This window comes from Staurois parvus, unplaced genomic scaffold (genome assembly GCF_062004578.1).
Source record: "Staurois parvus isolate SC_StPar_1 unplaced genomic scaffold, SC_StPar_1.0 ptg001252l, whole genome shotgun sequence".
NCBI classification, from domain to species: Eukaryota; Metazoa; Chordata; class Amphibia; order Anura; family Ranidae; genus Staurois; species Staurois parvus.
The window spans coordinates 1539602-1567500 of NW_028319048.1; the positions used below are offsets into that span (position 1 = coordinate 1539602).

The 27899-nt window shown below is 43.9% G+C and overlaps 3 protein-coding genes across 3 annotated transcripts in view; all 3 read right to left on the reverse strand.

Annotated features, from left to right (window-relative positions):
- Window positions 1-398: 398 nt before the first annotated feature.
- On the reverse strand, window positions 399-2948 carry LOC149437858 (uncharacterized). The gene is made up of 2 exons (XM_089660509.1): window positions 2345-2948; window positions 399-2264 (listed from the first exon to the last, which is right to left on the reverse strand). The coding sequence occupies exons 1-2, from the start codon at window positions 2808-2810 to the stop codon at window positions 1432-1434; spliced, it is 1299 nt and encodes a 432-aa protein (XP_089516635.1). The 5' UTR covers window positions 2811-2948; the 3' UTR covers window positions 399-1431.
- Window positions 399-16152, reverse strand: LOC149437859 (uncharacterized). The gene is made up of 4 exons (XM_089660512.1): window positions 15736-16152; window positions 12474-12597; window positions 6026-6099; window positions 399-3561 (listed from the first exon to the last, which is right to left on the reverse strand). The coding sequence occupies exons 1-4, from the start codon at window positions 16061-16063 to the stop codon at window positions 3011-3013; spliced, it is 1077 nt and encodes a 358-aa protein (XP_089516638.1). The 5' UTR covers window positions 16064-16152; the 3' UTR covers window positions 399-3010.
- A 6641-nt stretch (window positions 16153-22793) lies between these two features.
- LOC149437860 (uncharacterized) overlaps window positions 22794-27899 on the reverse strand; it is a 10781-nt gene continuing 5675 nt past the window's right edge. Inside the window, exon 4 of the mRNA XM_089660514.1 lies at window positions 22794-24078. Coding sequence (XP_089516640.1) covers window positions 23540-24078 — 539 coding nt within the window. The 3' untranslated portion in view covers window positions 22794-23539. The remainder of the gene's footprint in view (window positions 24079-27899) is intronic.

Sequence of the window (27899 nt, forward strand, 5' to 3'; positions counted from 1 at the left end):
TCCTCTCCTTCCCACCGCCAGCTGCCAGCACACAATAGCATCCTTCAAGATGGAGAGGTGGGGGAAGGGTCCGGTAAATATGTCACATTTACCAGCCCCTTCCTTTATTGAATGAAGACAATGACTGATTGGTATTGATCACCCATTGTGTTCATTCATAATTGTTTTTTTGTTTTGTTTTGTTTTTTTTTGGGGGGGGGGGCTGTTAGGTTGGCTGTATGGGCCCCCGTGGTTTCTAACAGCAGCCCCGCCCACTGTTGTCACAATTTGATTACACCCACCCTTTGCACTCCTCTCTTCTGGAAGCCCCAGATCTTTACCAATCCTAGCAATGCCCATGGTCTCCAATGTGCTGCCATCTGCATGCATCTATCAGGGTTGGCAAAGAAGCAAAACTCTTACAGATAATACAACTTTATTTCTATAGAACTTCTATAGCATCACAAATGGCTTCAAACATTTACTAAAAACTTTCTTTTTGGATATGCAACTTCAGTAAAACTTCAGCATCATTTAAAGATGAGAACACAAATGAATTCAGCTCTGGGATCATTACTACATTGTTCACTCTATTGTTTAAATGCAACAAAAGCAGCTGAATTCCTGTATAGAGATACTGAGACTAGGAGAGGGAGGGCAGGGTTGAAGGCCAATCAAAGGTGTTGCATACAGATAGATTCACCAACAGCATACAGGTAGTAGGAGAGAGCAGAGAGAGCAGAGTGATGACTTTACCAGTCGGCTTCTGCTTTTTCACTGTCCCATTAGCAGACTGGGGGGGGGGGGGGGTGAAGGGAGGATAGAGAAAAGACATCACATTTTTAATTAAAGCTCGAGTTTAGTGATTTTTTTTTTAAAGTCGTGTTGGTGTCTGGTGTGGTAGGAGGAAATCTGAAGTCTTCTGCTCCCGGATACCCCAGCAGCAGTGATCTTCCATTGCTTTGGGGGTTAGTATGAGCAGAGATATTTGTGACAGGCACTTGTCGAGTGCTGACTATGGGGTTGATTTACTAAAGGCAAATAGACTGTGCACTTTGCAAAATGCAGTTGCTCCAGAGCTTAGTAAATGAGGTGAAGCTTCACTTTGCAAAGAATACCCAATCACATGCCAGGAAAAGAAAAAGAAAACAGCATTTTTGCTTGCATGTGATTGGATGATGGAGGTCAGCAGAGCTTCTGCCCATTTACTAAGCTCTGGAACAGCTGCTCTTGAAGAGTGTAACTGCACTTTGCAAAGTGCACAGTCTTTGCCTTTGGCAAATCAACCCCTCTGTCCACCCTTTCCACCCCTGTGCTCCAATCAATGGGGACCAACAGTAGGGTTTCTATGAAGAGAGTATGGGAAGGGGGAGGGGGTGGAAAGACTGGACAGAGGGGTTGATTCACTAAAGGCAAATAGACTGTGCACTCTGCAAAGTGCAGTTACACTCTTCAAGAGCAGTTGTGCAGTTGTGGACCTAATAAAGTGGCCGGTGAATGTAGATGATTATAGGCTTCTGTGGAGGTGAAAAACATTCTGTAGATGTGTAGAAGATTCTGTGGAGGAGTAGAAGATTTTGTGAAGGTTTTGAAGACTCTGTGGAGGTGTAGAGCATTCTGTAGAAGTGTAGAAGATTCCATGAAGGTGTAGAAGGTTGTGTGGTGGTATAGAAGACAATGTGGAGGTGTAGAGTAGTCTGTAGAAGTGTAGAAGATTCCATGAAGGTGTAGAAGGTTTTGTGGTGGTATAGAAGACAATGTTGAGGTGTAGAGTAGTCTGTAGAAGTGTAGAAGATTCCATGAAGGTGTAGAAGGTTTTGTGGTGGTATAGAAGACAATGTTGAGGTGTAGAGTAGTCTGTAAAAGTGTAGAAGATTCCATGAAGGTGTAGAAGGTTTTGTGGTGGTATAGAAGACAATGTGGAGGTGTAGAGTAGTCTGTAGAAGTGTAGAAGATTCCATGAAGGTGTAGAAGGTTGTGTGGTGGTATAGAAGACAATATGGAGGTGTAGAGTAGTCTGTAGAAGTGTGGAAGATTCCATGAAGGTGTAGAAGGTTTTGTTGAGGTATAGAAGACAATGTGGAGGTGTAGAGTAGTCTGTAGAAGTGTAGAAGATTCCATGAAGGTGTAGAAGGTTGTGTGGTGGTATAGAAGACAATGTGGAGGTGTAGAGTAGTCTGTAGAAGTGTGGAAGATTCCATGAAGGTGTAGAAGGTTTTGTGGTGGTATAGAAGACAATGTGGAGGTGTAGAGTAGTCTGTAGAAGTGTAGAAGATTCCATGAAGGTGTAGAAGGTTTTGTGGTGGTATAGAAGACAATGTGGAGGTGTAGAGCATTCTGTAGAAGTGTAGAAGATTCCATGAAGGTGTAGAAGGTTTTGTGGTGGTATAGAAGACAATGTGGAGGTGTAGAGTAGTCTGTAGAAGTGTAGAAGATTCCATGAAGGTGTAGAAGGTTTTGTGGTGGTATAGAAGACAATGTGGAGGTGTAGAGTAGTCTGTAGAAGTGTAGAAGATTCCATGAAGGTGTAGAAGGTTTTGTGGTGGTATAGAAGACAATGTGGAGGTGTAGAGTAGTCTGTAGAAGTGTAGAAGATTCCATGAAGGTGTAGAAGGTTTTGTGGTGGTATAGAAGACAATGTGGAGGTGTAGAGTAGTCTGTAGAAGTGTAGAAGATTCCATGAAGGTGTAGAAGGTTTTGTGGTGGTATAGAAGACAATGTGGAGGTGTAGAGTAGTCTGTAGAAGTGTAGAAGATTCCATGAAGGTGTAGAATAGTATAGAAGTTTCTATGGAGCCATAGAAGGTTTTGCGGAGGTGTAGAAGATTCCATGAAGGTGTGGATGATTCTGTGGAGGTGAAGAAGATTCTGTGGAGGTGGTGTCCAAGACTGTACTGCTCAGTACCAGGCTTGTGTCTTTCAGGAGACTAAGTCTCCTTTTTGTGCTTCACCCTGATGCTTACAGATATAGCATGAATATTTTTTCTACAATCCCTATAATGTTTTTTTTTTTACAATTTTGTTTATAATTTCTACTTCTTCTTCTTACCAAACAATCTAAACTTTTTCTTGCCTCCTTTGGCATTGGCCTCCTGCTGTGCCCTCATTTCCTGCTCATATTTCACTTGTTCAGATGATCTCTGCCTCTCCAAATCTTCTCTCCGTTTCCTCAGCTCAGCTTCTTCAGCCTCTCTTCTCCTCTGTCTCTCTCTTTCTAACTCTTCCTCTTGTCTTTTTAATTCAATGTTCTTTTTGGCTTGCTCTAAGGCTTTCTTTTTCTCCAGACTTTCCTGCTGCATCTTCTTCTCTCTCTGGTGAATGTAATTCATGACAAACTGTTTGCGTTCATGCATCTCCTTCACTGGATCCCGTGTCTGATGTTCTACCCGGAATTGAGCATCTTTAATGACTTCCTGGAGGAACTTCAGCACTTCCTCATGTCTTCCCCTGGTTTTAAAGTGGTCTTCATGGGTGTAATTTTCAAATGCAAAAATCCTCTCTATGCCCATGTCCCTGAAAGAGGACTCAACGGTAGTTAAGTTCCCATAGGTCTTGTGGGTGAGAACCACAATAGGATAGATGCCTGGAAAGAGAAGCGAACAAAGTTACATTCAAATATGGAAGAGTTCAAAGGTTTTCTTGTCTGTCCAGATATTGGTCAGGCGTAAGCAAGAATTCCCAAAAGAGGAATAGTTGTCTTGGTTGTTTGCAATCCTAACTACTATAACCCTTGTCCACTAATGTGATAGCAACTTACTGTGCCCAAATAAGTCTTTGCTGGAATGTTTAGATGGCACAATATCATTGAAATCAAAGGACAGTCCCAGGACCTAGCAAACATAGTCCTGAAATAGTCCCTATTTTATGATGTTTTCATATTATTATTATTGTTTTCTTTGAGCTTCTAACCCCTGGATCACCCCTTCGGACAAACACACAGCTGACTCTCTAGCACAAGGGAGTGACAGCAGCCCAAAAGCCTCTAAGAGCTCTCTCAGCAGTCTGGACTCACCAGGGGCAAACTGACCATTTGGAAAGTTGGGCACTGCCCGAGGGCCCGGGGTCAGTAGGGGGCCCCATGAGATGCCCCTGGTACCTTTTTCATAGGCTTTTTTGAGTTTGGGCAAGGACACAGGGGCCCCATGATCCCCTATTGCCGGGGGGCCCCATGAGTTGTCAGTCAGCCCCTGGGACTCACAAATGCTCAGAGACAGTTGGTTGCCTCCTTCCAAAATCCATGCAACACTTTCCTCCAGTGATAGCAGACTAGATCTTCGTACGGCAGCCCCTCAGTCAGCTCTCTGTAGCTTCAGCATCACCTGAGGCCTCACTATCAGCAAGCACATGGTGGCACTGCCCAGAGGGCAGCAAACCCTCCAGGCTGGGTTCCTCTCCTGAAGGGAAAGATCCAGAAGCTCTGTATCTCACAGTATTTATACAGACTCCCAGCCTCCTCCAGGCCAGACCTCCCTGGGATTGGCCAGGGCTGTATAAATATTCATGCTGCTATTGGCATTGCTCCTATGTTCCAGAGGATTCTACTGCTGTCTGGAAAACAGAGGAAACAATCAAACCACCAGCAGCAGCTGAAATGCTGAGCAAACCTAACTAATCACACACAGCTGCACTGACTACAGTGAGCACAACTACATTTACCTAATGCGGGCCATACGCGGGTCAAATTCTGAACAAATTTCTTTAGAAAATCAGAAATGTTGCACATTTTGTAATCCGATGGTGTCAACACTGGTTTTGAAGTTCAACCAACCAAGCCTTCAGTTTCACCTCCATGTTGCTACAGAAAATAATTTACACTATGGGAGAATCTTCCTTTTTATCTTCCATGGCCATATGAGGATTTGCTGTTCCTGAGATACTTCTGAGGAGGCTGCCTGCAGTGCCATTGTTTAACAGTGAGGGGGATTGATCCATCATTGGACCCTAAACCTTCAGGAGGGGGTCCGGGTTCCCAGTTGATGCGGTATTGCTTGAACAAGCGCTTTGACCCTGTGGGGTCGCTTCATGGAGGTGAGGGGGCATTTCACCCAGTGTCGGATCTCCCATATACCTTTCATATACCAACATTTATTAAGGACTATAGAACACCTCCACCATTTTAGATGGTTTTGAACTTTTTAGTTCAGTTGAATCATTTGTTAGATGAGACTTACTTTATATGTTTATCTATATATGGTTCTGACATTTTTTCTGGCCGAGAAACTACTTTCCTTTCCAGGTCACAGCTCACGCTCATTTCTTTTTCGATTCATTTCTTGCATGATTCTCCCTTCATTGATTAAAGATTTGCTAATTTTTTTTTTAAATTTCCAACATGCCCCATCACTTAGATTCGATGACCGCACACAATTCAGGCAATGCTGTGACTCACTAATGGTGCAAAATTCAAAAGAAAATTCTTAGTTACGATTTTCAAAAGAAAATTATTTCGGAATTCGACCCGTGTATGGCCGGCTCTACTCAGCGACCGCAACCGCACTGGTTATAGTGAGACAAGCTAAATTTACCCAACAACAAAAATCCTCCTGCATGGAGCCCAGTAAGCCAGAACTACATTTACCCAACAACAAAAATCCTCCTGCATGGAACCCAGTAAGCCAGAACTACATTTACCCAACAACAAAAATCCTCCTGGATGGAGCCCAGTAAGCCAGAACTACATTTACCCAACAACAAAAATCCTCCTGCATGGAGCCCAGTAAGCCGGAACTACATTTACCCAACAACAAAAATCCTCCTGCATGGAACCCAGTAAGCCGGAACTACATTTACCCAACAACAAAAATCCTCCTGCATGGAACCCAGTAAGCCGGAACTACATTTACCCAACAACAAAAATCCTCCTGCATGGAACCCAGTAAGCCGGAACTACATTTACCCAACAACAAAAATCCTCCTGCATGGAGCCCAGTAAGCCAGAACTACATTTACCTAATCCTAGAACCGATCTAGAAGGGCGCTACACATGTGATGCTTTTTGTTAAAACATTCTTGTCCAGAATTTTATTTCAATGAAAATCAGAACTTACCAGTCAGATCTCGGGCCGTATGAAGAATCCTCTTCAATTCTGTACCTTCCTCGGCAGGAATGATATGCTTCACACTAAGCAAAAGGGATGAAGACGTTATTTTCCAGAGCTGTACAGATATACAATTAGATGAGATCCAAGGGGCCATAAGGTATAATAAAGCCTTCAAAACAAACCCCAGTCCCCAGCTAAATGCCCATAAAATGCATACGGGAGATGTTTTACCAAGGATTTATATTCCTGTCCACCCAGTTTTGAGATATACACAGCTCTGCCACACACAGCATACTATCAGACGAGGAGGCCTTCAATTTTCTTTGATGCAGTTCAGTAATATTTATAGGTCTTGTTCCTCCCCGAGGCAGTGATTGGACGATGAAGAAGAAGACCGATAGCCTCAGATATCTATCACATTGCTTTCTCCTCCTTTCCACATGCCCGTTGCACTGCAGACCAACTGCTGGGCTTTATACTGTTACTTCCTCCTCCAGTCTGAGCTCTGCTGTACAGGGACTGCAAGAGGCTGTTAGGAAGTCTAAGCCCGGGTTCACACTTGTGCATCACTGTATATCGCATGTGATTCGCACAGGAACCGCACCACATTCCTGTGCAAATCACATGTGATTTGTGTGCGTTCCGATTGAAACCATATATTATGTATGGCTCAAATCTCACCACACCTGCAACAGAAAGGTGCAGGACCCTTTTTTAGGTCCGTACTAGAATGGGATCGCATGGGTATTCACACCTATGTGATCCGATTCTGCACATCGCACTGCAATTTGTGGATCTATTTCAGGGTATTGTTAACTTATCATACACACTGGCATCGGTTCGCATGAACGGGGTGCGATTCTGATGCGGTGAGGAATTTGCAGTAAAAATGCTGTAAATTTCGCACCACATCAGTGTGAACCCTGTGAACCCGGGCTTATTCAGATACATACAGTCAGGGCTTTTTTTCAGCAGGAACGTGGAGGAATGCAGTTATGGCACCTCCAGCACTGAATGCTTGAAATGGCAAGGGGTCCTGGGATGTGCTGGAGGGTCTATTTATGCTGACTGTGGGGGGATCTATTGTCGCTGGAGGGGGTCTATTTTTTGGGTAGTGGTCTATTGTTGCTGGGAGGTCAATTGCTGTTGGAGGGGATCTACTGTTAATGAAGGGGTTCTATTGCTGCTGGGTCCTGGAGTCTGGATGCTGGCTGATGGGGGATCTGTTGTTGTTGCTGGGAGTCTATTGTTGCTGGGGTGGTATTTTGTTTTGGGAGTTCATTGTTGCTAAGATAATTTATTAATGCTGGGGGGATCTATTACTGCTAGCTGTGGGGGATCTATTGTACTGCTTTTCTTGTTATTAACACATTCCACACAAATTACTTCGCACCTCAAAGTGATACTTGGCTTTGTATTCACTAAAAGGAGCTGTACTGGGAGGTGGGCAGGGGGTGGAACCAAGGGAGGGTGCTCAGAGCTGGGGGGGGGGGGGGTGAAGAGAAGAAGTGGCTAAGAAAGGGGGAGTTCCTGCACCTAAAAAAACAAAAAGCCCCGCTTACACTACTTGCATTTAAACAATACAGGTGTACCTCAGTTTATGAATTTAATGCGTTCTCCGGGACGTTTTGTATTGCGAAAATATTTTACACCGAAATGCGGTTTCCGATAGGAATGCATTAAAAACCAATTAATCCGTTCTGGAGGTCAGAAAAAAAGTTTTTAAAAAGTCGCTGTCATTAAAGGTCGGTGCCGGTTTTTAAATGTGATTACCAGCTTTTTTTTTTTCTTCACTATAGCTCAGAGAATCAGCTGTCACTTTCCCCCCAGATAAAAGAAACAAAGTTTCCTTTTAGTCTATTTCCTGAATTAAAAGAAACAATGTTTCCTGTTAGTTTATTTCCCCGAGTTAAAGAAACAATGTTACCTTTTAGTTTGTTTTCCGAGATAAAAGAAACAAAGTACCTTTAGCTCCCGAGAAAGTGACAGCTAATTGTGTGAGCTATAGTGAAGGAAAAAAAAAGCCAGCAATTGTATTTAAAAATTAGCACCAACATACACTTCGTATTGCGAAAAAAATGTGTAAACCGAGGCGTTATTTTCAATGGATTTTCATTCGTAGATTGAAAATGACTAGAGATGAGCGAAGAAATGAAAAATTCGATTCGGCTGATTCGGCGAATTCCAGTATGAAATTCGATTCGATGCGAATTTCTCCGCTACGAAGATGACTTATAAAAAGGGTTTCTAGGCTTCAGAGAGCCTTTAAATTAGTGCAGAACACTGTACCTTTAATTTAAATGCCCTTGGAGATGAGGAAGGAGAAGGAGAAGGAGAAGGAGAAGGAGAAGGATGAGAAGAAGGAGAAGGAGAAGGATGAGAAGAAGGAGAAGGAGAAGGATGAGAAGAAGGAGAAGGATGAGAAGAAGGAGAAGGATGAGAAGAAGGAGAAGGATGAGAAGAAGGAGAAGGAGGAGAAGGAGAAGGAGAAGGATGAGAAGAAGGAGAAGGATGAGAAGAAGGAGAAGGAGAAGGATGAGAAGAAGGAGAAGGAGGAGGATGAGAAGAAGGAGAAGGATGAGAAGAAGGAGAAGGATGAGAAGAAGGAGAAGGATGAGAAGCAGGAGAAGGAGAAGGATGAGAAGATGGAGAAGGATGAGAAGATGGAGAAGGAGAAGGATGAGAAGAAGGAGAAGGATGAGAAGAAGGAGAAGGAGAAGGATGAGGAGAAGGAGAAGGATGAGAAGAAGGAGAAGGATGAGAAGAAGGAGAAGGAGAAGGATGAGAAGAAGGAGAAGGAGAAGGATGAGAAGAAGGAGAAGGATGAGAAGATGGAGAAGGAGAAGGATGAGAAGAAGGAGAAGGAGAAGGATGAGAAGAAGGAGAAGGAGAAGGATGAGAAGAAGGAGAAGGATGAGAAGAAGGAGAAGGATGAGAAGAAGGAGAAGGATGAGAAGAAGGAGAAGGAGCAGGATGAGAAGAAGGAGAAGGAGAAGGATGAGAAGATGGAGAAGGAGAAGGATGAGAAGAAGGAGAAGGAGAAGGATGAGAAGAAGGAGAAGGATGAGAAGAAGAAGGATGAGAAGGAGGAGAAGGATGAGAAGAAGGAGAAGGATGAGAAGAAGGAGAAGGAGAAGCAGAAGGAGAAGGATGAGAAGAAGGAGAAGGATGAGAAGAAGGAGAAGGAGAAGGATGAGAAGAAGGAGAAGGATGAGAAGAAGGAGAAGGATGAGAAGAAGGAGAAGGAGAAGGATGAGAAGAAGGAGAAGGAGAAGGATGAGAAGAAGGAGAAGGATGAGAAGAAGGAGAAGGAGAAGGATGAGAAGAAGGAGAAGGAGAAGGATGAGAAGAAGGAGAAGGAGAAGGATGAGGAGAAGGATGAGAAGAAGGAGAAGGAGAAGGATGAGAAGAAGGAGAAGGCTGAGAAGAAGGAGAAGGATGAGGAGAAGGAGAAGGATGAGAAGAAGGAGAAGGATGAGAAGAAGGAGAAGGATGAGAAGAAGGAGAAGGATGAGAAGAAGGAGAAGGAGAAGCAGAAGGAGAAGGATGAGAAGAAGGAAAAGGAGAAGGATGAGAAGAAGGAGAAGGAGAAGGATGAGAAGAAGGAGAAGGATGAGAAGAAGGAGAAGGATGAGAAGAAGGAGAAGGAGAAGGATGAGAAGAAGGAGAAGGAGAAGGATGAGAAGAAGGAGAAGGATGAGAAGAAGGAGAAGGAGAAGGATGAGAAGAAGGAGAAGGATGAGAAGAAGGAGAAGGAGAAGGATGAGAAGAAGGAGAAGGAGAAGGATGAGGAGAAGGAGAAGGATGAGAAAAAGGAGAAGGAGAAGGATGAGAAGAAGGAGAAGGATGAGAAGAAGGAGAAGGAGAAGGATGAGGAGAAGGATGAGAAGAAGGAGAAGGATGAGAAGAAGGAGAAGGAGAAGCAGAAGGAGAAGGATGAGAAGAAGGAAAAGGAGAAGGATGAGAAGAAGGAAAAGGAGAAGGAGAAGGATGAGAAGAAGGAGAAGGATGAGAAGAAGGAGAAGGATGAGAAGAAGGAGAAGGAGAAGGAGAAGGAGAAGGAGAAGGAGAATGATGAGAAGAAGGAGAAGGATGAGAAGAAGGAGAATGATGAGAAGAAGGAGGAGAAGGATGAGAAGAAGGAGAAGGATGAGAAGAAGGAGAAGGATGAGAAGAAGGAGAAGGATGAGAAGAAGGAGAAGGATGAGAAGAAGGAGAAGGAGAAGCAGAAGGAGAAGGATGAGAAGAAGGAAAAGGAGAAGGATGAGAAGATGGAGAAGGAGAAGGATGAGAAGAAGGAGAAGGAGAAGGATGAGAAGAAGGAGAAGGATGAGAAGAAGGAGAAGGATGAGAAGAAGGATGAGAAGAAGGAGAAGGATGAGAAGAAGGAGAAGGAGAAGGATGAGAAGAAGGAGAAGGATGAGAAGAAGGAGAAGGATGAGAAGAAGGATGAGAAGGATGAGAAGATTGGAGAAGGATGAGAAGAAGGACAGTTCTGTGACAGTTTCTGTCTATTTCTGACAGTTCTGGGACATTCGAGGGAATGTCCCAGAACTGTCAGAAATAGTCTATTTCTGACAGTTCTGCGACATTCACTCCATACAGCTGTTTCAACCGCTGTATGGAGGGAATGTCATAGAACTGTCAGAAATAGACTATTAATGACAGTTCTGGGACTGTCCTTCCATACAGCGGTTGAAACATTGTATCTATTTGTTTCCATAAATGACATTCTGCAGATACACTTAGAGGAGCGCTGCAGATACACTTTTTGCCGGCTTGGAATTATTCTTCTTTTCATCCTACTTCTTCTTCTTCTTCTTCATCCTCATCCTCATCCTCTTCTTCTTCTTCTGAGGATGAGGATGAGGATGAAGAAGAAGAAGAAGAAGTAGGATGAAAATAAGATTAATTCCAAGCCGGCAAAAAGTGTATGTGCAGAGCTCCTCTAAGTGTATCTGCAGAGCTCCTCTAAGTGTATCTGCAGAATAGAGGAACTCTGCACATACACTTTTTGCCGGCTTGGAATTATTCTTCTTTTCATCCTACTTCTTCTTCTTCATCCTCTTCTTCTTCTTCTGAGGATGAGGATGAAGAAGAAGAAGAAGAAGAAGAAGTAGGATGAAAATAAGATTAATTCCAAACAGGCAAAAAGTGTATGTGCAGAGCTCCTCTAAGTGTATCTGCAGAGCTCCTCTAAGTGTATCTGCAGAATAGAGGAACTCTGCACATACACTTTTTGCCGGCTTGGAATTATTCTTCTTTTCATCCTACTTCTTCTTCTTCTTCATCCTCATCCTCATCCTCAGAAGAAGAGGATGAGGATGAAGAAGAAGAAGAAGAAGAAAAGAAGAAGAAGTAGGATGAAAAGAAGAATAATTCCAAGCCGGCAAAAAGTGTATGTGCAGAGTTCCTCTATTTCTGACAGTTCTCTGACAGCTTCTTCACATGTACAGCGGTTGAAACATCTGTATCCTAAATGTAAACTAATAGATACAATGTTTCAACCGCTAAACATGTGTTCCTTCTGTCAGAGCTGTCAGAAATAGCGGAGCTCACTGCAGGGACACTTTTGCCGGCTGATCGGGAAATGTTCGATTCGCGCACCCGAAGTAGGCAAAATTTCGGATTCGACGCGAATCGAATATTTCCTGAAATTCGACTCGAATTCCGGTTCGCCTGGTTCGATTTGCTCATCTCTAAAAATGACATTAACCGAGGCGTTCGTACACCGAGGTACACCTGTACATTTACCACTTGAACCTCATCTGACACTTTTTGTTTACATGTAAAAAAAAAATCAGAATTTTATGCAATCAAACTACTTAGAACCCCCAAACATTATATTTTTTTTTAGGCGGAGGCCCTAGAGAATAAAATGGCGGTTTTGCAATTTTTTTATGTCACACGGTATTTGCACAGCGGTTTTTCAAATGCAATTTTTTTGGGGGGAAAAATACACCTCAATTAATTTGAATTAGTTAAGCCGCACATGCTGAAGCTGGTGAATAGGATCTAGGTGTGGAGGTATCAATGATCTTTGGTCACAAAGGGGTTCATGTCTCGCCTAGAACATTGGCTTTGAAGTAAAATGGAATATTGTGGCCATATTAGATGCACAGATGTGCAACAATGATCTTTTTAATGGCATTGAAGTAAGCCCCGGATCCAATGGATCCAACACTTGAAGTCACATGATTTCAACATCGGATGACAGTGCATCTTTGGGTGCGACTTCATGCACAGATGTCTATGTGAGTCGTACCCTCAAATCAGGGAAAGTATTGCAGGAACTACTTGTCTCGTTGGAGTCACGCCGATTAGAATGTTTCCATTGCCGAACGATGGGTGCGATTTGTCATGAGATTTGACCGGTGAATTTGCATGACAACTTGCGTCAGGGACAACCAGGGCTCAGAACTTTACAAGATAATGAGGAGATCCCCGTACTTACCTGTGTACAAAGACCGGGACAATGAAATCCGAGGTTTTTACCAATGTCTCCGACTTAACAATTCTGTCAACGAGTCCGAATCCCTTGGTCCATTCCACGCGTCTCCCCAGCGGAAGCAGATTTCCTGGAAATGGAAAGACACGTATTCACTGACTATGAGCAACTCTGATCCCGGGTTCACACTTCTGCGGAGCGGCATATCGCATGTGATCCGTACAGCAACCGCGCCGCATTCCTGTGCAATTCACATGCGATTTCTGTGCGGTGCAATTGGAGCCGTACATTCTGCGTGGCTCAAATCACATCGCACCGAAAAGGTGCAGGACTCTTTGTTGGCGCCGCACTAAAATCAGATTGCTCGGGTATTCACACCCATGCGATCTGATTCTGCACATCGCACCGCGTTTTGCAGACTGATTTTGGGGTGTTGTTAACATACACACCCGCAGCGGTTCACATGAAGGGGTGCGATTCTGATGTGGTGTGGAATTCATACAGAAAACGGTGCAAATTCCGCACCACATCAGTGTGAAGTAAAGCCGATCCTGAGATTAAAGTAGTATTTAACACAAAACAAAAAATAATAAATAAAATGAAATAAAAAATTATATATTGCAGATCACCAATCATTAGATGTAGGAGCTGCATTCGTTTTTAGGCTTTTTTTCCCCCTCTGTTTTGATCTGGTTATCTAGCCAGTGACCAGGGGCGGACTGACAACTCATGGGGCCCCTGTGTCCTCGCTCACACCCAAAAAAGCCTATAAAAAGCCAATGAAAGGTACCAGGGGCATCTCATTGGGCCCCCTACTGACCCAGGGCCCTCGGGCAGTTCCCGAGTACTCAAATGGTCAGTCCGCCCCTGCCAGTGACACACCTCCTGTGTTGGTGCCGCTTAGCTGGTTCCTCTGTGACTGAAGTTGCCAATTTATTTGCCGTGTTGCCAGGTCCAGTATCAAAGGTTATGATGGTGTATACAGTTTCCAGGAAAACATTGTCTGATGAGCATAAGCACGGTGGACATGGTCCACTGACCGAAGGAGACAAAAGGACATTGCGCCGGATTGCGGACCCAGAATAAAAAAACCATCTGCTGCAAAAATGACTGCAAAACTCAATCTCAGTCCCAGGAAGACTGAATCCCATGAAGACTGAGATTGAGCTCTGCAGTCACTTTTGCAGAAGTTGTTTTCTTATTCCAGGTCCCAATCCTGCATACGGTCCTTTTTGTCTCCTTCGGTCAGTGGACCATGTCCAACGCGCTTATGCCCATCAGACGACGTTTTCCTGGAAACTGTATATGATGTCAAAACCTTTGATACTGGACCTCCTGGCATGGCAAATAAATTGGCAACTTCAGTCACAGAGGCACCAGCTAAGCGGCACCAACAATTTGCCCTCTTTGAAGCTCAGTAAGCTCTGACATGACTCCGTATTATTAGCAGCGCATGAGCAAAGTGAGGCTTCCCAACTGTTAGCTAGGTGTCTCATCACACAGCGGAAGTCAAAGACTGTTACATCACTTCTGTTTTCACCACCAAACATGGTGTCACTTTCACACCTGCAACTCATGGAGTGTTTCCATTTTTTGGTCTAACCCATATATTTAAATAAATAAATAAATATATATATATATATATATATGGTTGCAGTGGGCAGGGGGCTTATCAAAATCTGGAAGCTCCCTTTAACAACATAGGGGCTCCCTGATACCGTTTCCTCCTATATTAATGAGTGGGGGGTACATAGTACATACTGTAGTACCCCTTTCTCTTTCACAAAAACAGTGTTAACCATTCAGATGAAACCTTGAGCTCCTCCATAAAGTCCTGCAGCGCAATAGAAGTTCCCAAAAGGACCTGTGTGGACGGGGTATTTTTCCCATCAAAACAGTATCTTGGCCCATGCAGGTGTATAGGAATCCATAAACAGTTTGAAGTAGGTGATAGGCAGGTCGTCTGCAGGTCAGATACACCTACCAATGAATTGTATGTCATCTCAAACTGATGTCAGCACACAAGCCGATGCAGCTGAAAGTACACTGTATCGGCCCACACAAGCCATTATACTTTATTACAGGTACTTACACTATATAGCACCAGGGATTTTTTTCAGCAGGGGGGGGGGACCCAGCATCGGCACCTCCAGCAATGAATAAATATACAGTAATAGCAAAGGGTGCTGGGGTGTGCTGATGGATCTATTGATGCTGTCTGCTGGGGGATCTTTTGTTGCTGGGGTGGTCTGTTGTTGCTGGGGGTGGTCCATTGTTGCTGCGAGGGATCTACTTTTGGGGGAGGAATCTATTGTTGCTGGCTGCTGGGATATCTATTGCTGCTAGGGTGAAGCTGTTGTTGCGGGGGGGGTATATTTGCTTTGAGATCTATTGTTGGAGGGGGGAGTATTTTGTTGTGGGGTCTATTGTTGTTGGAGGGGATCTAATTTACTGCTTTGTTATCATTTACACATTTCATACATGTTTCTTAGCACCTCAAAATGATACTTGGTTCTGTATTCACTAAAAGGGGCAGTACTGGGAGGTGGGTAGGGTGAGGAACCAAGGGATGGTGCTTGGAGGTGGGTAGGGGGGCGAAGATAAGGAGTGACTCTGAAGAGGGGAATTCCTGCACCCACTGTCTGAAAAAAAAGCCCTGTATGGACTATCAATGTACACAGAGCTTTACATATATATTGGACAGTCACATCAGGCCCCACCCTCAAGGAGCTTACAATCTAAGGTCCCTAATGCACATTCATATATTAGGGCTAATGAACCTACCAGCATTTAGAGAGGAGCCAATGAAACTACCAGCATGTCTTTGGAGTGTGGAAGGAAACCCACACAGGCACAGGGAGAACATATAAACTCCAGGCAGGTGGTGCTGTGTTTGGGATTCAAACTGACAACCCTAGCACTGCCAGGCAGAAGTGCTAACCCCTTAGCCACTGTGCTGGTATTTTCTGCTTTACATGTGGGATAACTTTGTACAAAATGTGTGAGATCCAGTTGTTGTTTTTATAACTGGGACAAAAGTTTGGGAATTGCTGATTTATGCGATGCATTAAAATGTCATTTATTACAGCATACTTTTTTGCCACAGCAACCAATCTGCATTCTTCTACCAATCCCTTTAGACCTTCACAGAAAACAAACTGGCTGCTATCAATGGTCAGATCATTGTCCCTGTCTTCTGCTCCTATAGGTTCCCATGTTATACTTCAATTCCATAAACAACAAAACTGTTTGCTCAATTCCCACTCACCAAGCTGGGCAAAGATCTCTCCACTCCTGTATTCGTCCAATAACGGCAATCCTCGATTGTCCACCACCATGATGTTACTTGTGAGTTTATGTGGAATTCTATTCTTTGTATGGCCTCCATGGTGTCCTCCATGTTCCTCATCTGCCTCTGCCCAGTTCTGATATTCACCATCTTGCCAGACGTATATAGAGGTGTTAATGAATGAAGACTTTCCGTGTCCCAACAACCCGAACAGCTGGATGAGGATTTGGTTGAAGCCCTGGTTGCCCTTTTTACATCTATCAAAGCTAAAATTATTGATGACATGTCTGAGCTCGTCCATATCCATGTCTACCTCCCTGGATTATGTCCTTCTTCTGGTTACAGTGAATGGAAATCCCAATGTTCTTACACCGAGCAAAGAACGTCCTGCTAATTTTCAACTGATATGGGATCTACGGCAATTACCGTTTTCATGGTTCCTTATTGCCTGAAGTCAAAAGTACAAAGATTAAAGTCATTGTAAAAGAAAAAGCTCCAGAGAGCCTCCTACAGCCTCCCAAGAGAACCAGTCACTCAGCAACTTAGAAATAAACATTTATATATCCCTCCACGCATTCTGTGAGCCAACATTGCCCGGCGTCCAACCAGCCCTGTCCATGCGCCGCTCATTATACTATCCATTATTTAATGTACTCAAAGAAGGATCATGATAAGACTGATGTATAAACAAAGTAAATGTACATAAATCTTCAACTTAGATCCACCTCTGTTATAAATGATCCTTCTGCCGTAACACAAAGGGCAGAGGAGGGAACTTCACAACAGAGCATTATATAGAGTCTGGCTTCATCAGCAGTGTCATCCCCCAAGGAAAAATCGCTCTAGGTGGAGACACAAATGACCATGTGGAAATCTCCCCATTGTGGGAGGGGCAGAGACACAAACTACTGTGGGGAAATCTCCCAATTGTGGGAGGGGCAGAGACACAAACTACTGTGGGGAAATCTCCCCATTGTGGGAGGGACAGAGACACAAACTACTGTGGGGAAATCTCCCCATTGTGGGAGGGGCAGAGACACAAACTACTGCGAAGAAATCTCCCCATTGTGGGAGGGGCAGAGATGCAAACTACTGGGGGAAATCTCCCCATTGTGGGAGGGACAGAGACACAAACTACTGCAAGGAAATCTCCCCATTGTGGGAGGGCCAGAGACACAAACTACTGCAAGGAAATCTCCCCATTGTGGGAGAGGCAGAGACACAAACTACTGCAGGGGCAGACACACAAATTACAATGTGGAAATCTCATTATGTGGGAGGGACAGAGACACAAACTACTGGGGGGAAATCTCACATTGTGGGAGGAGCAGAGACTCAAACTACTGCAGGAAATGTCACCATTGTCGGAGGGGCAGAGACACAAATGTAACACACTAGCTCATCAGAGCTGGAAGCGGAGTTCTTCTTTTCCTTTCTGTTATGTGAGGTAATCCTCAAATCATTCCTCACATCCCCCCTTTCCAGTCCTGAGAGGCAAACGTTATCTCCTGACAGATGGGGTGGGACAACCAGGTTAACACATGAGATTGGAGCCAGGCCGTCTGCTGAAGTGTAACTTTTGTCACCCAAAACTATGTAAGCCCACACATTATCAAACTGACCAGAGTAATTGCACATTCCTCAGGTCAACTGTATGTTTCATGTCATGGATTATGAAGCCTTAGTTTTAACTGAGTTTCCCAATGACCACTCCCAAAACGTGTAGTGAGAGCCCCCCCCTCCCCTTTGAGAGGGACTTTTAAGAGAGACAGGCAGACAAGCCTACAGAGAGTCAGAGTTTTAACAGGGTCTCTGCAGCTGAACATCGTAACAAAAGGAGACCACGAATCACCCTGCTCTGCCGCTTGAGTCTGAAAAACCAAGGCAAGGCAAGTAACTTAACCCTGTAATTTCCTTGCTATTCTCTGTTTGCTGTGTCTTTGTATACATATATATATATTTTTGTGACATCTCTTTGTAAATATTTTGTTGCACCTGTTTGACTCTTTTAGTAATAAATCTTTCTTTCTGAAAGTGTTAAACTGTTTTTAAGCGCTTACCTGCAATTCACGAATTCCTGCCTTTTGAAGAGACGCTACTGTTTGTTATATCTCTGTATAGCAGGTCCGCGGGCCGTGCTATATAGATCAATATTTCAACCACTATAGTGTATTTTGATAAGAGTTTCCGTCTTCTTGGTATTACAAGAGACGGTGGTGGCAGGCAGATAGTTAGTTGCGTAATTAACCCGACCCAGTAACAAGCACATTCAGGCTGCAGACACCGATTGTAGCCCATTAGCTGGACAATCGCTGTGCAGGGTGCAGCTGGGTGGGGCCTTGTTATGCGCGTCACATCGTGGTTTTAGATCAGCTGGTCCTTCGGTCACGAGTTTGGTGAGAAGGTCTGGGGTCTGATGCCGTGGGCGTGACGTATTACTGTTAGTCGCGGTCGTGCGATTGTCTCCTGTTGGTGGAGGCGACCGTGGATCCGTGACAACAAACTACTTCAGGGAAATCTCCCCATTGTGGGAGGGGCACATACACAATCTACTGCGAGGAAATCTCCTAATTGTGAGAGGGGCATAGACACAAACTACGGCAGGGACAGAAACACAAATTACCATGTGGAAATCTCACTATTGTGGGAGGGGCAGAGACACAAACTACTGCAGGAAATGTCACCATTGTGAGAGGGGCATAGACACAAACTACGGCAGGGACAGAAACACAAATTACCATGTGGAAATCTCACTATTGTGGGAGGGGCAGAGACACAAACTACTGCAGGAAATGTCACCATTGTGGGAGGGGCAGAGACACAAACTACTGCAGGGAAATCTCACTACACATAAATGTGAGCACTTACTGCAGTGGGTTGAACATCTTCCCAGGCCATCACTGCTCCTATCTTTGGATGCGGCGAAGGCATTCAACTGGGTACACTGGAAATACCTGGAAGCTGTCCTCCTCAAGTTTTACTTTTCAAGCACCATATTACAGTCTATATTGAGCTTCTGCTCTGCCCCTAGTGTCAGGGTATGGACCTCTGGAAATCCTTTTGGATGCTTTCAATATTATGAGTGGAACCTGTCAAGGCTATCCCCTATCTCTATGGATTTTTGAATCAGTAATGGAGCTGCTAGCACAGGCCATACATTCCAACCTTCTTATTGCTGGAATGATGGTGGGCAACACTACCCACAAAATTGGTCTCTATGCTGATGATGTAATCATCTCACTGACAGATCCTATCCAATCCCTTTCTAAGCTTCGACGTATGCCTGATCTCTTTAGCAATGTTTCTCTTTAAAAAATGAATGATAATATATCCTGCATGTTGGACATCTGCCTAGACCCTACTACCAAGAGTAGCATTGCCTCCACTACTTCTTTCACATGGGCCTCCAACTCTACTCTATAATTCCTAGGTATCCAGTTAGTCTTGCCTTCATCCCAGTCCCTTCTTATTAACTTTTCCAACTTAATCTTGAAACTTCAATGCATTTCCCAAGGTCTGTGGGCTACACAAGCATCTTTGGAGGGGGGAATAGCCCTAACAAAAATGTACCTACTGCCTCACGTTTTATATATATTTTGAACCATTCCTGTTCCAATTCTACACATCTTACTAAATTTCAATTCATCTTAACCTTATTCATATGGAATGGGAAATGCCCTAGAATCAAGTGCTCCATCATATGGACTCTAGTATCATGCTCAGGATTAAGTGCTCCTGATATCTCAGCTTACTATAAAGTGACCATTCTTGACCAAACTAAGCTCAGGTGGAAAACTACAGACCAGACTTCTTGGCTCCAAATTGAACAAACTTTCATTGCAACAAACCCAAAGTTCCTTCTAAGAGCCTAACTTCTTCAGCTGCAAACCTCCCACTTTTCTTGAAAACCTTTTACTCCGTGGTGCAAATGTGGAAAACCATATTTCAAAATGCAAAAAGAATTCCACAAACACTGCTGAAAGTCTTGCCTCTCTCATCCATGGAGCCCGTAATCCTGAATATCTCCTTTATTCTGGACCTCAGCGGGTATTACATTTCACTGATATTCACGGATACCCACTTAAGCTCATTTCAATGTCTCTGTACGCAGGTCAGACTGGAATATAAAACGTTTTATATGTATCCACGTTTCCACTCCCTCTCTCTCTCTCTCTCTCTCTCTCTCTCACATCTGCTGATCCGATCACCCTCTACTCTAGGACTTAGTGAAATGCTACGATCACTCCAATCCTCATTGTAAAGACATTTCTTTAATTTACAAGCATCTAATTGAACCTGCACCTCACTGCAAAATGCCATTGATGCATTACTGGGAACGAGTGACTCTGTGACTCTTTTACCTCCTCACAATGGAATCAAGCTCTTAATGCTAGCTTAAAAGCATCCCACAGCACACCACATTTGTCATCTGTACCAAAGATTTTCAATAACTGATACTCCACCCCATCCAATCTAGCACGTATATACCAATCTTCTTCCCTGTCTGCTGGAGGAACTGTGGACAAATTGGAACATTATTCCTTAGCTGGTTGGAATGTCTCATCAAAGTTTGGTCATTTGTTCTATCACTTCCATAACTTATATTCCATTCACTCCCACTCCTCAGACAATCCTACCGGGTATGGAAACCACTTTATGGCCTACAAAGCTTCAAATGGCCATAGCACATACTGTATCTTCCTAGAAACTTGTTTAGCCGCTGCCAGAAGGTGTAAATACCTGTCAAGGTCCTACCTTTTCCCTGAGGTTATGTTACTCCATGTGCTGGCGTCCATCTTGGATTCTGCTGTGCATGGTGGGAATCCTTTTATGCCTTCAGGTCTCTGTGGTCCATCCTCCAGAGGGGTGTGGCTGATGACATATAAGCCTGTGGCCCGCACATGCTCTTTGCACTTGTGTCTTGTGTCTTTGTGTTGCTATTACTCTGTTCTGACTCTTGTGACTCTCCTGGAATCTGATTCGGCTTGTGACTCGACTATTCTTTGTATTCTCCTTTGATCTGACCCTCTGTTGCTGAACCCAGCTCGTGACCTGTGATTCTCGTCTGCTGTCTTGTACTGTTTTGTCCTGTTGTTGTTGACCCGGCTTGTCTGACTACTCTTTTGTCTCTTCCACCAGCTACACGCCATTGGCGGCGGCCATTACCGCAGCTGAGGTGTCTTGGGGGCTGCGACCTGGCTCCTGGCTGCGTCAAGTCCATCCCCACCATCAGGTGCTCTGGTGAAGGGCAGCCTGAGACTTAGACTCCGCACCCAGAGGGACTTCGGTCTGTGGGTGGTGGTTGTCGTCAGCCAGTGCGTTACATTGTTAGGCCTGCCTGTCCGTTCCTCGGCCCCTGCCCTGACAATACCCACGCCCTCCCTCACTCTCCAAAGTTATCAGTATTATAATTGACCATTGCTACTTTGAATATGTTTGCCAAAGGCCAGCTCTAAATTTAGAATTTCCACGCTAAACGGAACCTCTGGTTTTCTGGCCCCAGAAGCCCTGCTCTAACATGAACACCCTCCAATGTCATATCACTCCCTTCTGTGTGGATACTAGAGATAACTAGAGACTGGATTTATCTGTGGTTGTGTGCCTATACCTGTCTCTTTGTTAGTTGCCAGCTAATCATTATATTGTGCCCATCACCTCCTATTTGACCCATTACTATCACCATGTTCATATTCTGCTGGTACTCGTCACTTTACTAGTGTTTCTTTATGTTTCTTTGAATTATTCACTGCCGATATGGAGAACGTAAGACAGTGCACTTAAGTTCTGTGGGTAATAGAGTTGCCACCTCATTCCTTTAAAACCGAACACATATTAATTACACAGCTTCCGAGGCTAATTTATTGCACATGAGGCACTAAGTGAGTTTAATCAGCACCTTAATCAGCCACAGAACCTGTGTAACTAATGTGTTTGGTTTTAAAGCGGTGATGTGGCATCTCTAGTGGGTAAATCATTCAAGGATGTATGCATATTAATATATCTAGGGATATTCAATGTCCAGTTCAAATCAAAATGGTGTGCAAATAAAAATGATTTATTAAAAGCAAAGTCAATAAAACCCAACAGCAACATCCAAGTGCAATCAGATGGGGTAAACCACAAGTAAAGATGTGAATCAAAGGCGCTATGAATGAGAAAGGGGTTCCTGGATTTGCATGGCATTGTCAGCAAGGCTTGTAAGTAGCAGGTCTGGATGTGAAGTGGAGACCAAAGATTAATCAATACACATACCTTCTATGGGGTAATGTAGTGCCCAGGGAGATAGAAACAGATGTTCTGGGAGAGAAGGATGTGCACACATGGGTCCACCACCAGAGCACTAGCATGGAGATGGCTTAGCCACGTGAGGACCCACGCAGAGACACCGAAATTGACATCAATAGCTGATTGCAGATTGGAAGTGGTCTACATGGTTGTCACAGCAATCGTTATCGTGGTGGGGACCAAATGGTCATAACAAAGGGGACCCAAGCTGGAAGGACAAATAGGAGAACAAGCACCACTGAGGGTAGTATTAGTGTATGGTTTATTCCTACACTCAGTGGCGCCTCCCTTGTTCTCCTATTTGTCTTTCCACACAGAGCCTGCCTACTCTGAGGAACGTCTGCCACAGTGGATGAGGGTACCCCACTCCACACATATGGACTTATGAACTGCACCCTGAGCAAATGCCATCCATTTTAGTGTCCATTCCTTTAAGTCCCATCACTTGTCGTTCCACTTGTTGCACCTCTGCCCACCCTGTATACCCAAGCTGGCAGGAAGCCAGGATTATACCCTCATATAGCTTCACAGGATAATGCCTTTCAAAGCTCAAATCGCTTCTTTATCAAATATCTTTGATAAAAACAAAAATATCCTGAATGGGTGAAAACAAGACGGTAGAGAGGGATAGGTGGTCACATTTTTCCCAGATGGGATTTCAATTAACGTTTTAACTTTCAGATGGTTCACTTGTTTTATATTACTAACTTGAAATGACCAAAAGAGAAATAGGAAATGTATAATTTATTAACATCTTCATATCAAACATGAAAGATACAAGTTATAATTATTAAATGTGCTCTAATTTATTTTAATTAAGATTTTTTGGTGCATAATATTGGAGGATGGTGATCAATTGGCGAAAAATTAGACATGATGCCACCAAAACAATATTACTCACAAACATTCAATTATATGAATCCTACAATACACCTAAAATACAGTAATGCATGTCATAAAAATTGTGTGTAATTATTACATAATTCTCTCTCATATACATTTATTTTTTATTTATTACAGGTACTTATATAGCACCATCAGTTTATGCATATATATATATTGTACATTCACATCAGTCCCTAACCCTCAAGGGGCGTACAATCTAAGGTCCCTAATTTACATTCATACACATACTAGGACCTATTTAGACAGGAGCCATTTAACCTACCAGCATGTCTTTGGAGTGTAGGAGGAAACTGGAGTACCTGGAGGAAACCCATGAAGGCACAGGGAGAACATGCAAACTCCAGGCAGGTAGTGGTCGGAATTCAAACCAACGGTCCTAGTGCTGCCAGGCCGAAGTGCATACATAGATTTTAAATGTATTTTTTCTATATTTTTGACACATAGTTTTAAATATTTTTTTAGAAAGACAATTTAAGGAATAGGATGTTCAAATTTCTAAATTGTAGAAGCAATTTCCTGTAGTAATTGAAGCATTTTGCCATTTTTTGTCATTTGAACGGCGCAAAGGTCCCAAAACAAAGAATTCTAAAAATTACCGAAAAATCCAGCACTTTTTTTTTTTTCTCTTCCTTAGCCTCTCTAGTTCAGCTTGGAGTTCCTCCTGCTGTCTGGCTAGCTCTATTTGTCTCTGCCTCTCCAGCGCCTCCTGTCTACATTGCAGCTCCATGGCCTGGTCCTGCCTCTCACTCTCTCTCTGCCTGTTCATCTGCTCTTCCTGCTCCTTCTTACGCTTCTCTATTCGCACTTGGTCCAAGGCTCTCTGCCTCTCCATCTTCTCCTGTTGGGTATTCTTTGCACACTCATGTATGTACCTCATTACAAAACTCTTTCTCTCCATGATCTCTTTCGCTGGATCCTGTGGTTGGTGTTCTACTCTAAACTGAACATCTTTGATGACTTCATGTAGAAACTTCAGCACCTCCTCGTGTCTCCCCCTGGTCTTCATGTGATCTTCTCTCGTGTAGTTTTCAAACGAGAAGATTCTTTCCATGCCCATGTTCTGGAACATGTTCTTTGTCTCTGTGAGTTTCCCGCTGGTCTTGTGGGTGAGGACAACAATGGGGTACACACCTGAGAAACAAACATAGAGATGGGATTTTTCCCATGTTAACTAAGTTTACAAGGTGTTTGAGCTTCATGACTGACATGGCACCAGATCAATGGAAGATGTGAATAATGCTCAAAAAGTGCGTATGCTTTTATTAGCTTTTTTTTTAAAATGAGTAGCAATATTATGTACCCCTTACTGGCTTGAATCTGACTGCCCCCTTATTGTTAAAGGGGGATTCCAGATTCTGCCCACAGATCCCTACAACCACTGAGCCATGGATATGGGAAAGAGACCCTTGCCCCCATCAATATGAAGGAAAGGTGCTTCCCAAACGTACCCCCATGTTGAGGGCATGTGGTCTGATATGGTTTAGGAGGGATGGAGCATGCTTGTCCCCACCTTTCCTGGTTGCTAAAGACAAAGGAAGAAGGCAGCTGTCATAAATAGAAGCAGGAGAAAAATTCAATACTTTATAGTAAATTTGTCTTTGCCGAATGGGCTAAAAGATAGCAGACAACAGCTGCATGTATTAGTTGTAACTTAATCTGTAATAGAAATAATGGAACACAAAGAAAAATGAAACAATGATAATAATTCCCCCATGGAGAAAATTGATATATACAGGTAAATAGTCAGGGAATTTGTTAGCTCTCACATGGATGCACTGAGCAGGCTAGATACTGAGCCTTGGGGAGGGGGGGGGGGGCAGAAAAGAACTGTCAAAAGACCTGCATAGCAAGGTAATGGAACTTTACAAAGATGGAAAAGGATATAAAAAGATATTCAAAGCCTTGAATAGACCAGTCAGTACTGTTCAATCACTTATTAGGAAGTTGAAAATTCAGGGATCTCCTGATACAAATCCAAGGTCAGGTAGATCAAGAAAGATTGCAGCCACAACTGCCAGAGGAAGTTTTCAGGATACAAAGGAAAAAAACCCCAGGTAACCTCATGATAAATACAGGCTGCTCTGGAAATAGACGGTGTGGTTGTTTCAAGGAACACAATACGATTGTACTTGAACAAAATTGAGCTGCATGGTCAAGTGGCCAGAAGGAAGCCTTTGCTGAGCTAATGCCACAAAAAAGCCCAGTTGCAATATGCCGGACAACATCTTGACACTCCTCTCTGGGCTTTTTTGTGGCATAAAGGCTTATTTCTGGCCACTCGACCATGCAGCTCATTTTTGTTAAAGTATCATCATATTGTGTTCCTTGAAACAACCACACCATCTTTTTCCAGAGCAGCCTGTATTTCTCCTTAGGATACCTGCGTGTATCACCCGTGTGTCTGTACCAAGGCCAAAAATTCCAGGGTTGGATTATTTATGTTATCCATATGATCATTTTACCATTTCTGCCAGGGGATGCAATCTTTTGAGCTCAGCTGTATTTATTTTATTTAATAGCAGTGCCATATTTTTTCTCTCTTTGGTAAAATAGAAGTGTGGAAATCAAAAATAATAAATAATCACCTAGAAGGCTACAGCACTGATTCCAGCTGCAGCTGCCCCCTGCCGCCTTTACACCAAAAAGTGAGCGATCCAAAAACTCTGATCGCTCAGTTTTCCCCTCCATCTGTCAGTTGTTGGCGCTATGCTCTGCCCCTCCAGTGCTCACTAGAGCACCTGGCTGTGGAGGGGGCGGAAGCAGCCGGATAAGACTCTATGCTCTGCCACTCCAGCACTCACTGGAGCGCCTGGCTGTGGAGGGGGCGGAAGCAGCCGGATAAGACTCTATGCTCTGCCCCTCCAGCACTCTCTGGAGCGCCTGGCTGTGGAGGGGGCGGAAGCAGCCGGATAAGACTCTATGCTCTGCCCCTCCAGCACTCACTGGAGCGCCTGGCTGTGGAGGGGGCGGAAGCAGCCGGATAAGACTCTATGCTCTGCCCCTCCAGCACTCACTGGAGCGCCTGGCTGTGGAGGGGGCGGAAGCAGCTGATAAGACTCTCAGTGGTGCCCTGAGGGGCTGAGCCAACTGCTAGTCCAGGCACCTGGGTGGATACCGACATTAAAGTAGGGATCTCTCCAGAGCCTTGATGGGCTGAGTGACATCAGTCAGCAATGAACTTTAACCATCTGTTGGCTGAAAATGGGTCATAGGAGTGCAGGACAAAGTGCACTCTCTTGACCCACAGGAGAAATATGGCCAAATGAGCTTTTGTCCTACATCTCCTTTAAGATCAGGATTTAAAAAAAAAAACATAATTTACAAAATATTTTTTTTCTTTCAATAAATGATTTGCATTCTCATTTCTATCCAGTAGGTAGAGCTTGTGGCTGAATTTCACATCATGTATTCTTGTATATACAGTTGTGTCCAAAATTATTCAACCCCCACTGAAATTGAGTGTTTTGGCCAGTTTGACATTGCTTTTGATCATTCAGTCATCTTGCTTACATTTACATTAAAGAGGCACTTGTAGGTCAGACAAATATAACATAACAGTTATAATGAAATAACCACAAATGTCTTTTCTGTGCTCACAGCATTATCAGTTTTATTCAACCCCCAAGTGACATTCAATCTTAGTACTTAGTACAGCATCCTTTTACAGTTATAACAGCTTTTAAACGTGAAGCATAGCTTGACACAAGTGTCTTGCAGCGATCTACGGGTATCTTCGCCCATTCTTCATGGGCAAAGGCCTCCAGTTCAGTCACATTCTTAGGCTTGCGCACTGCAACTGCTTTCTTTAAGTCCCACCAGAGGTTCTCAATCGGATTTAAGTCTGGTGACTGCGATGGCCACTCCAAAATGTTCCAGCCTTTCCTCTGCAACCATGCTCTAGTGGACTTGGAGGTATGCTTGGGATCATTGTCCTGTTGAAAGGTCCAACGTCTCCCAAGCCTCAGGTGTGTGACGGACTGCATCACGTTTCCATCCAATATCTCCTGGTACTGAAGAGAATTCATGGTACCTTGCACACGCTGAAGCTTCCCTGTACCTGCAGAAGCAAAACAGCCCCAAAGCATGATTGACCCTCCACCATGCTTCACAGTAGGCAAGGTGTTCTTTTCATCATAGGCCTTGTTCTTCCTCCTCCAAACATAGCGTTGATCCATGGGCCCAAACAGTTCTAATTTTGTTTCATCAGTCCACAGAACACTATCCCACAACTTTTGTGGTTTGTCCACATGGCTTTTGGCATACTGCAGTCGACTCTTCTTATTCTTTGGAGACAGCAAGGGGGTACGCCTGGGAGTTCTGGCACGGAGGCCTTCATTACGCAGTGTGCGTCTTATTGTCTGGGCTGAAACTTCTGTACCCACATCTGACAAATCTTTTCTCAGTTCCTCAGCAGTCACACGGGGACTTCTCTCCACTCTACGCTTCAGGTAGCGCACAGCAGTCGAAGTCAGCATCTTCTTTCTGCCACGACCAGGTAGCGTTTCAACAGTGCCCTTTGCCTTGAATTTGCGAATGATGCTTCCTAAGGTGTCTCTTGGTATGTTTAACATCTTTGCAATCTTCTTATAGCCATTGCCCTTCCTGTGAAGAGAAATCACCTCTTCTCTTGTCTTCCTGGACCATTCTCTTGCCTTCACCATGTTTGTAACCACACCAGTAAATGTCTAGAAGGAGCTGAGTATCACAGTCATTTTAAAGCTGCCTAATTGGTGCTTATTATGCTTGATTGCTGCTCGGTGACATCCACAGGTGTTTTCAATACCTGATGGAAAGCACCTGTATGAACCTCTGTTCTTCAGAGTGGTAGTCTTTAAGGGGTTGAATAATTGTGGCAATGAAGAAACCACATAAGAACCATTTACTACTGTATTACATAAACAATTGATGTCATTTTAGTTGCATTTGGGTAGTTACAACGTCCTTGTAGGATT

Excerpts from the sequence above, each read along its gene's own strand:
- LOC149437858 (XM_089660509.1), bottom strand. The coding sequence starts at position 2,810 with ATGGAATCTTCTACACCTCCGCAAAACCTTCTATGGCTCCATAGAAAC. Across the intron at positions 2,265-2,344 it reads CACCACAAAACCTTCTACAC|CTTCATGGAATCTTCTACAC; the intron begins CTTCATGGAATC and ends AACCTTCTACAC.
- LOC149437859 (XM_089660512.1), bottom strand. The coding sequence starts at position 16,063 with ATGGATATGGACGAGCTCAGACATGTCATCAATAATTTTAGCTTTGAT. Across the intron at positions 6,100-12,473 it reads GTCCCGGTCTTTGTACACAG|TGTGAAGCATATCATTCCTG; the intron begins GTAAGTACGGGG and ends CCTTTTGCTTAG. Across the intron at positions 3,562-6,025 it reads TACGGCCCGAGATCTGACTG|GCATCTATCCTATTGTGGTT; the intron begins GTAAGTTCTGAT and ends TTCTCTTTCCAG.